The sequence below is a fragment of the Anser brachyrhynchus genome, assembly GCF_964034855.1.
Source record: "Anser brachyrhynchus genome assembly, chromosome: 1".
Classification (NCBI taxonomy): Eukaryota; Metazoa; Chordata; class Aves; order Anseriformes; family Anatidae; genus Anser; species Anser brachyrhynchus.
Genome location: NC_137694.1, coordinates 147147654 through 147163869, shown reverse-complemented (window position 1 = coordinate 147163869; position 16216 = coordinate 147147654). Strand labels below are relative to the sequence as shown.

The following is a 16216-nucleotide window of genomic DNA, read 5'->3' as shown; positions in this document are numbered from 1 at the left end:
CTTGCCCCGTGTCATACCAGCTTTGGGAAATCAGCTGTTCAGAGACTTCCTCAGTTGCAGGGGTCTGAGAGAGGGCAAAAAGCAGCCATCAGGATGCACCGTCAGCCGAGGAAGAGACACAGAAGGTTGGGAACTGCAACCCCAGAGCACTTTCACAGCTCTGCAACTGCTATTTGGATTCCTTGGCTCCATCTCTGCTGTGCAAAACAGCACAAACCAAGGGCTGCAGAGTTTGCCCCGCAGCAAGGAGCCACAAAAGTACTGGTGCTGGGGCTGATGGGGCCCTACTGCTTCCAGCTTGCTTCCTAACCTGGCACTGCACTGCCTTTGCACAGGCCAAGGGCTTCCTTGGAGATAGCATGGGGGTCTCCTACGTGATGCTATCAAGTCTTGAGGACCCACCCTAAACTGAAGGCCAGAAATTTTAAACCTTTAAAAATATATATATATAAATCAAGTATGAATAAATGACTTAGGCAATTTTGGTAGACTAACTGTAGTTTCCAAGGAATTTAAGCAAAACAGATGGATGGATTACAAGCATCTTTCTGAAAAGTTAGGTTCATTTACTGAAGCTAGAGAAAATCTATCACAGCTTCACTGACAGCACAGGATTCTGAAACGAGAAAAAGATGTAGAAACACATTAAATTTTAGACAAACTGCTTAGAATTAGTGTTTTTTAAATATGATGATTTAGACTGACTGGTTAGCTTGCTGCTCCTTGTCTTTTGTAGGGAAATGAGAAAGATTTATCGGTCTTGGGGAGCACCGGGAGCAACACTCGCTTTTGCAGAAAGCCAGAACAAGCTCACTCGTTGAGCATTTGAATGAAAGAAAACCCATGACAGAATTCAGGATGTGCTTTGACATACTCTGATCTTACACATAGTTAGCTCTGGCTCTCCCCATTCACAAGGGATGGATTTCATTTCAGAAGCAAACAGTTAGAATTGCATGGTCTTGCCTTGTAATCTTATTAAATGACAGACAAGTGAGATTTGTACTTTTATGGAAAGCAGAAACATGTGGGTAAAAGGTTTGGATTAGTGGAGGTCATCTCGTCCCTTGTCACTGACGATTCTATTCCCACTTGTTTGATACCACTGCAGCAGCCATGCCACCTCGGGCTGTAATTTCAGCACTTCCTGTGAGCTAAATAGCATTGGGGTGGCTGGCACTCAGAGGCAAGATTGCTTGCGGAGAATTCAGGCATCACAGCAGGTATATTCTTCTCTCAAAATCAATTCCCCACAGAAGGGAAAAAGGGCTGCCTGTGGACAATGAAAAATTGGCAGGATTTGTGTGCGCCAGACACTGAAACACATTACAGTGAAATAATTCCTACAAACAATTCACCAGTTCATAAAAATGCATTTAACTAGAGACCGAGGAACCAGCCGAGACTGACAGAGCTTATCACACCCGCATGGACTGTGGGCCAGAGGCTATGAAAGCAGAAGCTCCTATTGAGCAGGCAACGTATTTCTGACTATTTGCTGGGCTTCACACCGCTGCTGGGACAGCCTGGCTCAGGCGAGGGGCAGGAACAAGAGGGGCCTGGTGGTTCCCAGGCGATCTGGTGTTGTAGAAGCAGGTCCTGGGCTTGATTAAAGTCACGAGCACGAACAGTTCACTTTCTGTGAAGGTTGCCCTCCAGTTTCAGCAGCTCCCAAAGCATCATATTTGAGCATCCAAAAGCCCCATTCCTAGTGCCTTTCATATGTAAAACAAAAACAGGCCCTGCCCCTGCCCCTCCGGCCCTCCTGAGTTCTCCGCCAAGACAAGAGCCAAGACACGAGGTGCATCGATAGCATCGAGAAGAGGCACAGAAGAGACACACTGACTCAAACTGCCAGCATCTTTTCGGTGAGCTCAGCCCCTCAGGGGCTGTGGGATGAGCAGGAATCCCGTGAGGCCTACATCCACGGACATCGCTGCCCTTGTGGCACTCGGCAGCGCGGCGTGGGGACAGAGCTGGTCGCTGTCACACTTGAGGTGCCAATTACTACAATTATTACGAGTGCCTAAGCTTTGCGCTCAGTTTGGGTCCTGCTCTGCGTTTTCAAGCAATGCCCTGTGAACCGCTCCTGGGACACACCGAGGTGGCCCAAGCCCTTTTCCCCTACAGAGACCAATTTACCATGTACGCTCTTTACAAAAGGAACAAGGAATCCCAGAATCATTTTAAAGGATTGCAAAGTAACCGGCTGTCAATGTCAGAGGAGTGCCCAGGCATGTAAATGACAATTTCTTTGATGTAGTAACCAAGGCTCTGCGGCTTTCCAAATGCCACAACACTTGGGTTGTAGTTACTAATAAAGCTCTGCGGTGGCTAAAGGCTTGCTAGAAGCTGCTGAAGCTCTGGCAGAATTTATTATAGGAGCATCCTCTCTTCTGCAATAATTGGGTTTCACCTTTTTTTCCTTGTTTCGTCCTTTTTGTTACTTAAAAAAATAAAAATGGAACCAGCAAAGACAATTTGCTAATAAAAGCAACACCCTAATGCCAAAGTCAGGTCTTTAGAGGAATAATATTCTCTTTTCTTAAATTAAAGAGCTGAGCAAGAAGGATCATCAGTGAAAAGCCCCATAATGCTGCTAAGCCAAACAGAACAACTATGTGAGGGAAGGGGAGTCCATAGCGTCGTGGCTTTGTTTCCTTTTGCCCTAAGCCTGGTTCATTATACAGTGAAATCTTATCCTCCCACCCTATCTTCCTTTCTTTTGTCTGTTCTAGCCACTTTTTCTTCCTTGACACATGACCTACAGGTATGATCATATAATTAAATGCAATTGAGGTACGCTGATTTAACTAATTGCTACCTGTCACGTTTCCCACCTAAACCAACCAACGTTCTCCATTTCCTCAGCCCACTCCAACTGTGAGACAAAACACGTCAGCTCAAATGTCAGGCGCCAGCTGATTTGGGTAAACCAAAAGGTCTGAGGAAACGTTTTATGTCAAAGCTGGCAGTAGGAAAACTTCACTGGTGCAGCCAGTGAGTGCCACCTCACACGGGTTGCAGGCATACTCACGTCGGTAGCCTCATGAACTCTCTGGACACAAATGGCTCATTTGCTGCTCCTCTGGAGTGTGCTACACAATGAGGCTGTGACACTCGGTCATGCTCTCACAGGTGGCTACTGCACAAATATCCAGCAACAACGGCAGATACGCAGCATATTCCTCTCTGCTCTACCAGCTAGTTGACTGGTACAGAAGAGGCCAGCGTGACCTGGAATCAAAGGTGGATCCTGCCAACTAATAGCACAAAATGGTCGATTACAACACAGAAGCTCAAAAAGCCTCTGAAAATGTTGCTTGCATAGATCTCATATCTGAAAATGATAGAAACTATATAAAGATAAAATCACTACTGCACTGGAGCAGAAATGACAGCTTTGTCATAACAGCCTGTCTCCAAGCCTGCCTACCACAGATGAAGTTGAAAACCTCTTTACACGAGTCGGATAAAAGTGCACAAAGATTTCCCCTTGACCTCAGGGGTTGATCAAATGGCGCTGTGTACCAAAAGACTGACAGCCTTTCTTATTTTCATTTTAGCAAACCAATATGGGCAAACACTGGCTTTGAATCATCTCATCTTCAGTTTGACCATGGCTAATTGGAATGTCTCTGCCTAGGAAGATAACAGAATTGGTAGCCCAGTAGTTAAGCACTCATGACTTCCAATCAAGTTCTTGTACTATGATTACTATTGCTGCATCTGACAGTCCTCCCACAGTAGAGCAGACAATATGATGAGTATCTTGTACTAGCTTGTCCTTTCAAGTTCTTCCTGCTAGGACAGCAATGTGTGTGTTTGAGGGGTCCGTTCCAGACTTGCTCTCTCTCTGTTTTAACTCAGCAGCATACATCCAAGAAGTCAGACTGAAGACAGATAACCAGATGTTACCAGTTGCTTTGCAATGTGTTCCAGGTAATGATTTTCTGTCAAATGGAAGAGCATTTCAAGTAGGTACCAACAGGGCTTGTCTTAGGCTTAGTGCTATTCAATCTTTTCATTAATTACTTGGTAGTTGAGCGAGAGCTCTAAAACCTGCAGTGGGCACTGTGCTGAGTGTGTCTGCCAGCAGCTGAGAGAACAAACAGGGTAACAATTCAAAACAATTTTCCTAAAATGGAGAAATGGTCCCAAATCAACACGGTGAAATTGAGAAAGACAAGCATGACGTGCAACTGCTTGGAAGGATAAATCAAATGCACGGATGTAAAATGAGGAGTGATTGGCAAGCCAGCAGCTCTGCAGAAAGGGACACGGAAGTTACAGTAGATAACAAACGGAGTGAGTCGAGATGCTGCTGCGGAAAAGGCAAAATTCACCTGGAAACACATTAACAAGCATCTTTTATGTAAGCCATGGAAAGTACTTACTTGACCATAACAAGGTCTCAGCTGAATTCCATTCTGGGGCACTACTCCTTAAGACCCCAGCAAGCTGAAGACTGTCCAAAGGAGAGCTGAAAGTATTACCAGAGACCAGAAAACTGTACCTGTGAAGAAAGGCTAGGAACCGGGCTCAGTTAGGCTGGAAGCAGAGAAATTGTGAGAGCAGAACATGCTATTAGTTCTCTAATACTGGAACTATTGGAAGAGAAAGCTTATCAGCTGCTTCTCCAGAACAGGACATAAAGAAGCATCTGTAACCACGGAAGATTTAGGAGGGATAATAAGAATTTTTCTATCAATAGAGATATGGAAGGACTGGAACAGATTGCTCAAGGAAGTTGTAGAGTGATCTTAATTGAACAATTTTAAGAGAAGTTAGGCATCCATGGTTTGACTTTCTCATGGCTGGTGAACAGATGCCCATCCCATGCCTGCAGGGCCATGATCCTTCCTACCTTCCCCGTGCCACTTTCCCTGCTGGTCAGCAGTATCTCTCGGCCAGGTTGTGTCTAAACCTGCCAACCAAAAGTATCTGGCTTAGATATAAAACCTATCCAGAAAAACATTTAAAAGTTGGAAAACCAGTTTTCTCTTTCATGTCCTGATCAAAGCCTAGGTTATGCATTTCCCTTGCCACAGCAGGCACCACTGTGTTGATAGGCTCTGCCTGCCCAACCTCCCCCCTCTCCTGTCTCAAAACTGAAGACACGAAGAGTAACATGATGTGGTACAGGAGGGAATTGAGATCTCTGAAGTCATCAAAACAGCCAGCTAGTTCCATTTTTAAATATGCCAGTTCTGAACTGTTCATGAATGGGGACTAAAAAACACAGAACAGCAAATTTACTTTACTGTAAATTAAGTTGGCCATGGCCTCACATTAAATTACTTCTCTCCCTGGGGCATCTGGTGATGAAGCCCAACGCCAGTCTGCTGCTAGACTGCTGAATACAGTCTGATGTGAACGAATATTTTACCTTCTATAGTCTTAGCTTAAAGAAACGTATCAGTCAATGTGAACCAAACAAAATATATGCAAAAAAGCAAAGCAATGTGTTGAGTTCTGCCTTTATAATTAATTGTTTTTATAAAAGGATGACGGATTGACACCCCAAATTAATTCATTCCAAACATCCCGCAGTCATAGTGTCTGAAAAACAACTTCTGTATGGTGTATCTCCTGAATTCCTCGGGATGATCTTTTCTCCAGAGGGCATAATAAGAGCATTTTTCTTTAGACCAACAGGGACAACCACTGGCTCCATGTCCTGACTTGGTCTGAAGGGAATTACTTGATGCTTGAGACATTCAGATGGAAAAAAAAATAATACCACCACCAACAAAACTCCCCAGCAGATTGACTTTAAAGTGGCTTTACCATTTGGCACAATAAAAGCTGAGAGCTCGTGAATCTTTCTGCTGCTACTGCGAAATGAAAAATAAACAAAAATGTACAAAATAAGATAAATATCCCTCTGCTATAACTTGGTTATGCCCTCAAGTTACATGATGAAAACAGAAGCATGCTGCAGATATTTGTTGTCTGTCACGAAGTACTGTTTCTACAGTACTGATGTTTGACAGAAACTGCAATTTCATTTAGTTTATGTAATTCTTCAAACAGAGCTTATTGAAGTATTTCTGTGTTGACCCCAGATATTTTAACCCACCTATTACGAGTAACCACAGAGAAAGGCAAGGAAAAATACCAGTACCTCTGCGACTGAAAAAGAGAAATGTGGACACTGAGAAATTGATTACCATCGATTTTCACATCAAAGTTCAAACTTTGTCTCCATAAAACAACTGTATTAGCACTTGAGATATTTGTATCCCGGTGAATAATCTCTGTTGCCTCTTGGCTGTTTAAGATTTGCTGGCTTGTAAGCACATGGTTGGATAGCCACTGAGGAAAGCAAATGAGTCCTGGACACGTGGGAGGCCAAGATGCCACCGACTCTGATGCCCTGCAAACTGTTTGCAGAGTTGCACTGCTTTCAAGGCAGACGTTTTTTTTCTGTTAATTATTTATTTATTTATTTATTTTTCTGCTGGAATGATTTCACCCTGCGTGTCCCTTCAGGGAATGATGGGGCAGTGACAGTCACGTTACTCTCACTCTTGTTTTTCAACCTGTGCATGGGAACTGGGAGCTCACCATTACGAGGGACCAAAGCACGTTCCTCAGGAACGGGGCAGGGAGAAGGCATGACCTGCAGCGGGCTGCTCAGCTGAAGCGTCGTGTGGCCTGGGGTAGGGACGAGGAAACTGGAGTTTATCAGAGGGCAAACAGGAGGCGAGGAAGCAGGACTTTCTAGCTGAGTGCAAGACGCAGTAGTGCCACAGCTTCTGAGTAAGAGGTGTCTTTTCAGTTGGGACAGGAAGGTTATTTCATTTCACACTACTGCCTCGACCCTCGCATCAGACGGCCCCTACAACGCCTTAACAGCCAGGATGTGTCAACATCCCCCATCGATACCACAAGAGTGCCCACATTTCACCTGACTAAGCCAAGGAGGCGCCTGCCACCCACTCCCACGCCTGGCCATCGGAGCCTGCACGTTTCCCTGCCACGGGGATGCCGGTGCCGCGATGCTCGCACGCAGACGCGCACGCAGACGCCTCCAGCCTTCTGTCTCCGGTGCTCCCTTGCGTGCTCTTTCCATTGCCTGTGTTGCTTCTTTTCCCCAAACAGTGCTGAGTATTTAGCAAAAACCCACAGGTCCTATGCGTTATAAAATTAGGTCCCTGCAGGTGCCAGCACAATGCTGCATCTTGGCACCCAAGCAGCTTCGCGTCCAGCAAGTAGATGAAGCAAATTTCCTCTTGAAGCTAAAGCACTCTCCATCCTGGCCTCCCCTGGATCTGCTTCCCCTGACGGCCACAGAACACAGCACAGAACCACTCGAAACGGCGCTAGAGAAATCCACCGCGGCCACTTCAGAAATCCTGTGACAGTGCTACAAGGCAGATAAGCAGAGGAAGGGGGAGAGGAGAGGGAAGAGGAAGAGCTCTCAGAGGCTGCTTGGCAGCAAAGTCAACGCTGGAAATATCTGTGGGGAGTTTGAAAGCATTTCCTAACATCAAAAATGCTAAGAAGAAAAAGAAATTTTGATCAATGGCTTATTGCCCTTGATCTAAGCAAAAGAATCCTAGCCAGTCAGAAATAACAGAAATCTGTTTTATAGTAAGGCTGAAGTTTTCTATGTTTTGACAGCTGGGGCTGATGCTTTTGGCTGGGTTATTTGCCAGCCCTGAAATATTCATCAGCGAGTTGCCAGGCTTTTGTCCTTTCAAATTGAACTCTAATGATGAAGGAGAAGGTGCTGGAGAGATTTGAAGCATGAGCTCTCTGCCCTAAAGCAGAACTTTGTGGCCCAAATTCACATGACCAGAAAAAGAGGTTTCCACTCCCTGGCCAAGTTTCTGGTGAATCACTTGCTGGTCACAGAGCCAAGATATGTTCTTCTGGAGCATGGGAAGCAGTGGTGCGTTTGTGATGAATGCAGCCCCCCCTCCTTTGCTGAAAGGAAATGGATTAACAGTGTGTATTCTGTGCACAAGTCTTTAGAGAACTGAACTAAAATATTCCAGATTAAAGAATTCTTCCTGAAGAGCAAACGGGAACACGTGCAACAGAAAAATCGCACTCTGAAAATGATCGGTGAAATGTCGCTGGTGGTGGCTCTGGGATCAACTCAGACATCTTACAGATTACCCAAACAAATTAGCTCCACAGAACTTATTATCATTTTCACGCAAATTTTTACATTATTATTTTAAGGTTGCTTCTTCCTGATGCTTCCTACATTTCAGTATACTTATTCTAAAAATTTGAACCAGACTCCTCTGCTCTTGAGCGATTTGTTCATTTCTGTGTCTCACTCTGCTTTCACGTTGTCACTTGGCTGTTATCGTTCTGTTTCATACCTGTACAACTCAGGGGGCTCTCCCAGGTGAACTGGCTACAAAGTGAAAAATATTAAATCATTTCATATCTACTAGGAAGACTGAATTCCTCTTCCAAAACTTCAGGGCCGGTCATACTGACTTTGTATCTGAAAAATCTACTTTCATCAACTCTATCCTAAGCTGCTTTTATTCATCCCAGGGTGACCACTATTTTTGTTATGTCATTTTATATCTACACAGTCCCTGCAAGTGCTCAGCACTTCACTTTTGAGACTGATCTTCCATTTTCTGGATAAGGAATTCAATTTCTTTAGTAGATATGAAGTGATAACAAACCCTTTCCACTCAGGGACAAGTTAATATGAGAAGTCGCAACACAGAGGCTCACAATAAATGAAAACTGAAGGTGAACTACCATGTAAAATCACATCCTTTAGGCAGTTTTAGTTTTTCCAGACGACAGCTTAAACACATGGCTTTGACATGAAATAAGGCCAAAGAGCATCTCAGAGTTTACAAAGCCAAATTTTTTCAAAGGGCCTTTGATCTAGTCCCCAGCTCTACGCAGAGCCAGAGCGGGCATTGCCTGGTGGGACGGGGCAGTGGGTTGCAACTTTGGTGCAGGCAGAGGATGGCACTGGCAGAAAGGAGGAGCGTTGGAGAGGGAATTCTCTCTGGTCACATCTACACTGCACGTAAAACAAGGCCAGGAATGAGGATCAAACCCCAGTCTGCAACCATTAATCACTGTGGGTTTGGCTCTCTCCCAGGGCAGCGTATGGGCCACACCACGTACCAGGACTGTTCTCGATAAGCAGCCTGGATGCAGTCACCCTGTTTTGGGTGGAGAAGAAAGCTTAGAAATGTGGATGCAAGTCATGCTGGGACACTTGCGCGGCCAGAAAACAGGCCTTGGCTTGTTCTACCTTGTAATTGAGTCCTTACACCAGGATCAAGCCAAACAGACTGTATCATTTGAGGAATGCAGCTATTTTGAGCACAGCTGATATTTGAGAAAGTGAGTGACACCAGTGAGAAAAAATAACAGACAGACGTTTACTGATTCAATCTTCACATGCAAAACTGTTGATGCATGTTCAAAGTCATTTTCTGAAGATGTGCCTCTTGCTATCTTAACATCAGCAAACAGAAACCCACTGTACTTTCCCATTCTCTGTGACTTGCTAATCCAGCTCCTCTCTATATTCCAGGAATACAGTTACTAATTTTAAAACTGCAAATGGATTTTTTTCTCTCAACACAGTTATAAGAAACATTTAATTTTACATTGCCGATTTTCAAACATTTCTATACACTCTGGCTAGGTAAAACAGTAAGGAGTTGGTGTAACTCCACGATGAATTAATGGGTTGTTCACTAGAGCAAGCTCTTATTTTCCTCTTTAGCAGATACTGCGCTAGACATTTTGGAAGAGTTTAATCAAAATCCTCATCAAAAGCCAAATGAGTGGATTTTAAAGAAAGTTTAATTACAGTGGTCAAACCACCCAGCATGATTTGCTTGATTTGATTAACGTAATGAGGAGCACATTTAATGAGAAATGCATTAATTCATTCAAACAAGTGGTTTTATCTGAGGTATTAAGCATCAGCCCAGATTATGTACAGCAGAAACTATTATAGCAAAAATTGACCGAGGTCAAGGCAGTAGTCATGCCGTAATTACAAGCTCTCGGCTGTAATCTACCAGTTGAACTTGGACAGTGCTCATCATGACTGAAAAAGCAGGGTTCCCAATCTGAAAAAGCCCCCAAAACGCAGGGTTACACTTCCGTTTCGCAGCTGAGATCTCCATCCCTTGCTTTTGAACGTTCAGAAGATTTGGGAACTGGGATTGTATTCTCCAAGTTTCAGATGGCTGCACATGTCGGTATCATTAGCAAATGATGAAACTAGAGCTCAAAGGACCTCCGACACCCCTGCACACCCCTAAAGGAAATAGGGTGTTCCCCACTCGCTGTCTGCTCTACCTCCTTCTTGCCCTTGTAATGTTCTGGGGACACTCCTGTACCTAACCTTGAAGAGTCAAAAGAGTGACTTTGAGGGGAATTATTTCCCTTCTGGGAAAGGAAAACCTCTTGGAAAAGAATAAGAACTGGCTTCAAGCAGGAAACATTTAAGAAATAGAAGGAAAATTCTTCTTTATACCTTCATCCACCTTATTTAGCTAAACACCAGCCCCTATGATCCAGCTTTCCTATTGCAGGTTCCCTCTCCTTGGCTTCACACAGCACCCTCACCCTTGCCCTCCCCACTGGTATCCCTTCTCCTTTGCCCCTGCTACACCTCCCTGCAGCTGCTAAAGCCCTTCTCTCTCCTGCGCTGCCCTGAGCATGTTCCCTCTTTGACTTCTGCCATGCTCCCGTGTCTGTATTCAGTGCCCAGCTTGTTATTCCTGCGGCGTCTGCTCTACCTCTGCGTGAGCTGCCTTTCCTGCTGCTCTGTGCCGAGTCCATGCAGCACTGCAACAGCTTTGATTTTCAAGCGCTCTACTTCTAAGCTTGCTCAGCTGCCTGAGCACTTTCCCAGCACAGTTGCACAGTGGACTTAAGCACTACCTATTGCTCTGTCTTACCTCAGCTGGCACCAGCAGTCAGCAAAGGATGGCAGCTTTGAAACTGTTCCCTAACTGGGCAGGAGGCTGGTCCTGGGATCCTTCTGGGATAAGTGCACACTGACAAGTGCAAATTGGCATGGAGCAAAAATTACTTACAAGAATTATTTACAAAAGTAAAAATCGGAATCAGACTCCATTGATTTTAGAGAAATCCTGAAACATGCCTGTATCTGACTGCTGCACACCAAGAGAAACGTCTGAAATGTCATTGGCATATTAAATATTTGTGCAGGGAAAAGCGTTAGCAGTGACTGCCTCACCAGTGCACTCAACAAGGATGTTCCCAATGTAAAAACAATCCTGTCTTGGAAAAAGCTACCCAAGTAGCATATACAGACTCATCACGACAGCTGCCCCTTGATGCCACATTTGGTACCCTTGAGTGGAATCTAGGCAGGAACTCATAAAGCACAAATTGGTAGAGGATCATATCCTAAAATACATTTTCCCACTATCTCTCAGCCTGGCCTTCAAGGAACCAACCAACCTTTCTAAATTTACCGTCTGGAGAAAATTTCCAAGGACCAATATATCTGACTATGCCAAAGTGACAAATGCAAAAAAAAATAGCAGTTTGTCTCCATAGCCTTTCACAGGAAATATTCTCTACAACAGAACCATGAAACCCAGTGGATCCTCAGCATGGCCATCCCAGAATGTAAACCACTTCTTCCTATGTGCCATGTGAACTCCCTCTGTACCACAGTGAACTCACACTAACAATCAGCATGTGAAAGAAACACTGTTAACAAGAGAATGCTTCTCAAAACAGCTGTTCTGAGTCTGATTGCTCAGCCCTCATCCACAAAGGAATCCTACAAAAGAAACTGGAAAGACAAAGATGGGATTAAAATTCATAATATGACCAAAACCCATTGAATCCAACAACAATGTTAATTTTATGGCATGTTACAATTTACCTCTGATACTGCTTGCTAATCTCATTTTCTCAGGAGATAATTATCTGTGCATTTCTTCCACCCTGTGTTCTGTAGAGCTGAAGACCTTATTACCACTCCTCTTACTAACATCCTCTCTATTCCTTTAATCTCAAAGTACATGACTGATAATAATAATGAAACTGAACTTAGACAAACTGCTTCCAATCTTTGCTCATCTGGCAGTTTGCTAGTTATGTCCATGCTTCTGCTTTTTGCCCCTCAAACCTGTCTGTATTTTTCTAACAATATTTAGCAATAACAGACATTGCTTCTCTCCACAGATATTCCTTCTGAGTGTTATGGCTGTTCCCTGTTCATCCAAAAACCTTCCCAACCAGACTTCACTTTGGAAATACCAAGTTTGGTTCTAGATAGGGCTCCAGTTCTGACTCACATTTCCTTTATGATTAGTGACACAGATTTTAGTCTGGCACTATTCAACCTCTCAACAGCTTCAAAGAGATATTTGGGTTTGATTTGAATTATGCAGAGAGCAGGAGCAAAACTTAATTGGCCAAACATCAGTCACTATTTCTAAAAGGAAAGGAAGCATCATTCACTCAGATCTTCCTAAATTGAAAGTGAAATACGACATGGAGGAGATTCAGGAACATATTGCTCAACACAGCTGAGCATAGTTTTATACCACTCTGCAGTCAAAGATGACTTTATTTAGCATCACTTCTGTCTGGTACTTCCCAGGTATTGTATTAATCTGTGGCAATGCTCATTGCATTAATGTAGTACAATACTTGTGTCTCCCCTTTATCCATGTAGCTCAAAAAATCATAAATTTACTTCCGTGCATCCAAATTCAGTAACTTAAAGCTGTAACAGTTTGGGAAGGGTTAACCAATATCTTAGGTAGGAATTTAACATAAGTTTGCCTAGGAAATTTTGCTGTGTAGTCCCACATGAATTAAAATATATGGACCTACAGAATAGCATGCTAGTTTTAGGAAGTATTAAATGTACCACTACACAAAGCTCTGAGGTAATATGCAAATCTACCACCATGGCTGAACGCTATACACTTCCTTTGACTTGCAGAAGTAGCAGAAGCCCTCGATGAACATTTGGAAGTCATTCTTCATAAGCAAGAACCTAAATTTCACATCTGTGGCAACAGTTTACGCCTTTCCTCCTTCACTAAAGGACAACCAGAAAATTCAAGACAGGATTACATAAGGGCTTTAAAAACTCATATTCATCATCTTTTGAAACTAGAGGCTGCCTGTGACCCTGATCATTTGTGAGATCTGTAACCTCAGTGTTACCACGTCCAGAGTAAATGTTTACCCTACATGTGCCTGTCACCATGGAAAAGCCTGGTGAACACACGGGAAGGAATATTTGCAGATCCAAAGGAAAAGCAAGCCCCCACATCTCTTCTTCATACTCATATACAAACCAGGAGTTTGCTTCCAGCAAGCCATTTAATCAGTGGGCTCTGCTAGGCAGCACGGAGATAACCCTCAGCGCTGATAAATGGAAGCTGTTAACCCAATGTAAACATTTGGTAAAAGCAAAACCTAAAAGGCGGAGCGTGGAGAGCAGCTCTCCACGCTGACTTTCCTCAGCCAGGTGCACGAGGGATGGAAATGTGGCTGCCAGGGCTGGCTCCTGAAGGGCTGACCCTGCCGTGAGCTGCTTTTGAGGCCCTTTTCCCTGCTCCACTGTCCCATGGCAACGTATTTTGCAAGAAACCCAGATATTTGCAGAGTGGTAAAACTGCTCTGACCGCTCATGCATTGCAACGTTAGTGTGTCTGTGTCACCCGCCCTGCCATAACTTTTGCCACGTTATTTGGCAGACTGCTTTTGACTTGGCCATCTGGCTTTGAGGTCCAAGACCCTACTGTAATGTCTTTCTGCAAATCTGTGAGATCTGGACCCCAGTCATTGGAAGAAACAGCGAAATTCAAGAGGAGAGCAGCTCCCCATGCTTTGCATCCCAGTGGGCAACACGAGAACAGAGTGGTGGGGAAAGGACGAAGCGTGCAAAAAACCTGTAGCATGGCAGGTGATGAAAACCCTCTTTTGCCCTCCATGGCGGCCCTTACCTTCTCGTTCTTCCTCTCTTCAGCCTTGCCGGCAGGGCTGGGGCTGGCAGGGCCACCCAAGGGCCCGCCACCCACCTCGCCATTGAGGTGGGCTGCGCTGACGTTGGGCGGCGTGATGGCGGCGGCGGCGGAGGTGAGGGGGATGAGGGGCCGGGCCCCCGGGGCGGGCGGCTGGTGGCCGTGCTGCGGGGAGACGGTGGGGTGAGGCCGGATGGTGGCGGCCGGCAGGCGGGAGGGCGAGCTGGGTGTCCGTAGTGGCGAGACCGTGGCGGTGGGACGCTCCGGGGCTGGTGCCGGGGGGTGAGCTGCGGAGGGAAGGCAAAGTGAGACCTGGTTCCCCGCCATGCTGCCAGACCCAGCCCTTCGCTTGCAGTCGCTGCCATGAGGCTGCCGGAGAGCTGCAGCGCTTACCTTTCACTGAGGATATCTCAGCCCGAAAGTGCCTTGGGCAAAATCCTAGAAATCCCCCTCCTGGCTGTGACAGGCCTGTCTGCGGACACCAAAATGGCTGTTCCTCCCTGATGGTGCCATAGGGGTACAGTCTTGCTACCTACCTCCACGCTCAGAAATAAATAAAAACCCTACCCCATTTTTTAAATACCTAATCTTATTCCAGCTGGGCTGTTTTCCAAACCGCCAAGACCCCCTTCTAATGTTGTTGTTAATTCCCTGAAATTTTCTGGGGCAATGTAGCATGGGACCTAAAGGGTTAGCCCAGATGACCTCGCAGAAGGCAATTACAAAGGGAGGTCTCTTGTTTCAGCCTTAACAAAATGATCAACAGCACATCACTGTGCTGTGCAAGATAAATTAAGCTGGAACCCACTGGAGAATTTCTGAGATCAGCCTCATCTCTGCTAGCGAGGTCCCTGGGGGACTGTGAAGTGCCTTTTAGCCTTGCTTGCCCTGATGAGCACGCCCTGCTTATAACCACTAGGAACCAGGAACTGGTGCTCAGCTGTTTAATGGTGGCCACGACTCACTGCCGAGGTCACCTCCCCAGGGATTTGGGGGCCTGTTGCATGCTTCATGTTTCAAAAAGTGTGACAAAGCCCTAGGTCCATTCCCACAATGACGTTTCTTTCGACTTCCAGGTTGGTCGATTGCTTAGGTTGCTACATACAACTCCATTTCATGTACAGAGCAGAAACTGAGTCCACACTCATTCCCTGACTTAAATGATCAAATAGTACGACTGGCTGGAAAATACCAATTTCACAAATAATTTCAAAGTTTCATAATCAGGTTCAGCTCAGCACCAGTGCAACATTTGAACTTTAGAACATTTTTCTGAGCACAAGCTATTCACCCACTCTTCAATGACCTCCTCTGCTGGTCAGGGCATCTACCTGGAACATGAAAGCACAGCATCCAGTCTTAGTGCACTGCCTGTTCTACGCAGAGAACAGATCTAGGCAGCTGACTATCCTCTTTCTTTCTCCCTCTCCTTCTCATTGCAGCCTGAGCCAGGACAGCTTTGTGGATGAAGTCTGGTTGAACTACATCCATTCCTGACAAAAAGCTTTAATTCCGACAAGTCAGCTTTTCTTTGACCAAGAAGCATTTTTCTGGAAAATTTCTGACCCACTCTGATCTGTGGTTTTCTTCAAATTCATCTGAAGGATACATTTTTACACAGGACCAAAAGCAATTGCTGGAGTTCACTCAATATATAACTAAACAATAATGCCAGAACAACTCAAACCACTTTTTTTTTTTCTTCGTTTGTTTCTATGGTTAGTAATGGCACCCATTACCAGGGATTAAAATGACAAGGCGTGCCATTTGTCACACTTACTACACCAGCTGTGCACTCCTACAGTCAGGAGGGAATTTAATCCCCCAGCCTTATGCCATATGATACTGAACTTGATGGGCAAGAGATCATCAGATTAGCACCTCCGAAGTTTACATGATTCTCTCTCACAGTAACTCTCTTACTACACAACATCTCTTTTTGTTTTTACTTTTTCTCATAGAAAAGAAACCAAACTATCATTAATTGGTCTTGCAGTGATTTTACCGGGTAGCATGAAAGAAAGGCCTAAAAGTTGTTATTATAGACCCCTTTAAGACTATTCTTACTATTAGTTACCTTTTCTCCTCTTCCCTGGATTACCAAGAACATATATTGGGAAGTGTAATTCATTTCCAGAGAGCTAGAGAGGGCACCACTTGTTATCTTGAAGCAATTCTCTACTAATTTTTCTGTTTGGAGCCTGTGTAATGCACAACCTCTGCTGCCAGAAATC

General features: G+C 44.8%; 1 protein-coding gene across 6 annotated transcripts in view; it reads right to left on the bottom strand.

Annotated features, from left to right (window-relative positions):
* Nucleotides 1-16216, bottom strand: part of SH3RF3 (SH3 domain containing ring finger 3) — a 237620-nt gene that overhangs the window by 19451 nt on the left and 201953 nt on the right. For all 6 annotated transcript variants that reach the window (XM_080583370.1, XM_080583375.1, XM_080583372.1 and 3 more), the window contains one exon: nucleotides 13965-14269. In XM_080583370.1, the coding sequence (XP_080439496.1) occupies nucleotides 13965-14269 (305 nt within the window). The remainder of the gene's footprint in view (nucleotides 1-13964; nucleotides 14270-16216) is intronic.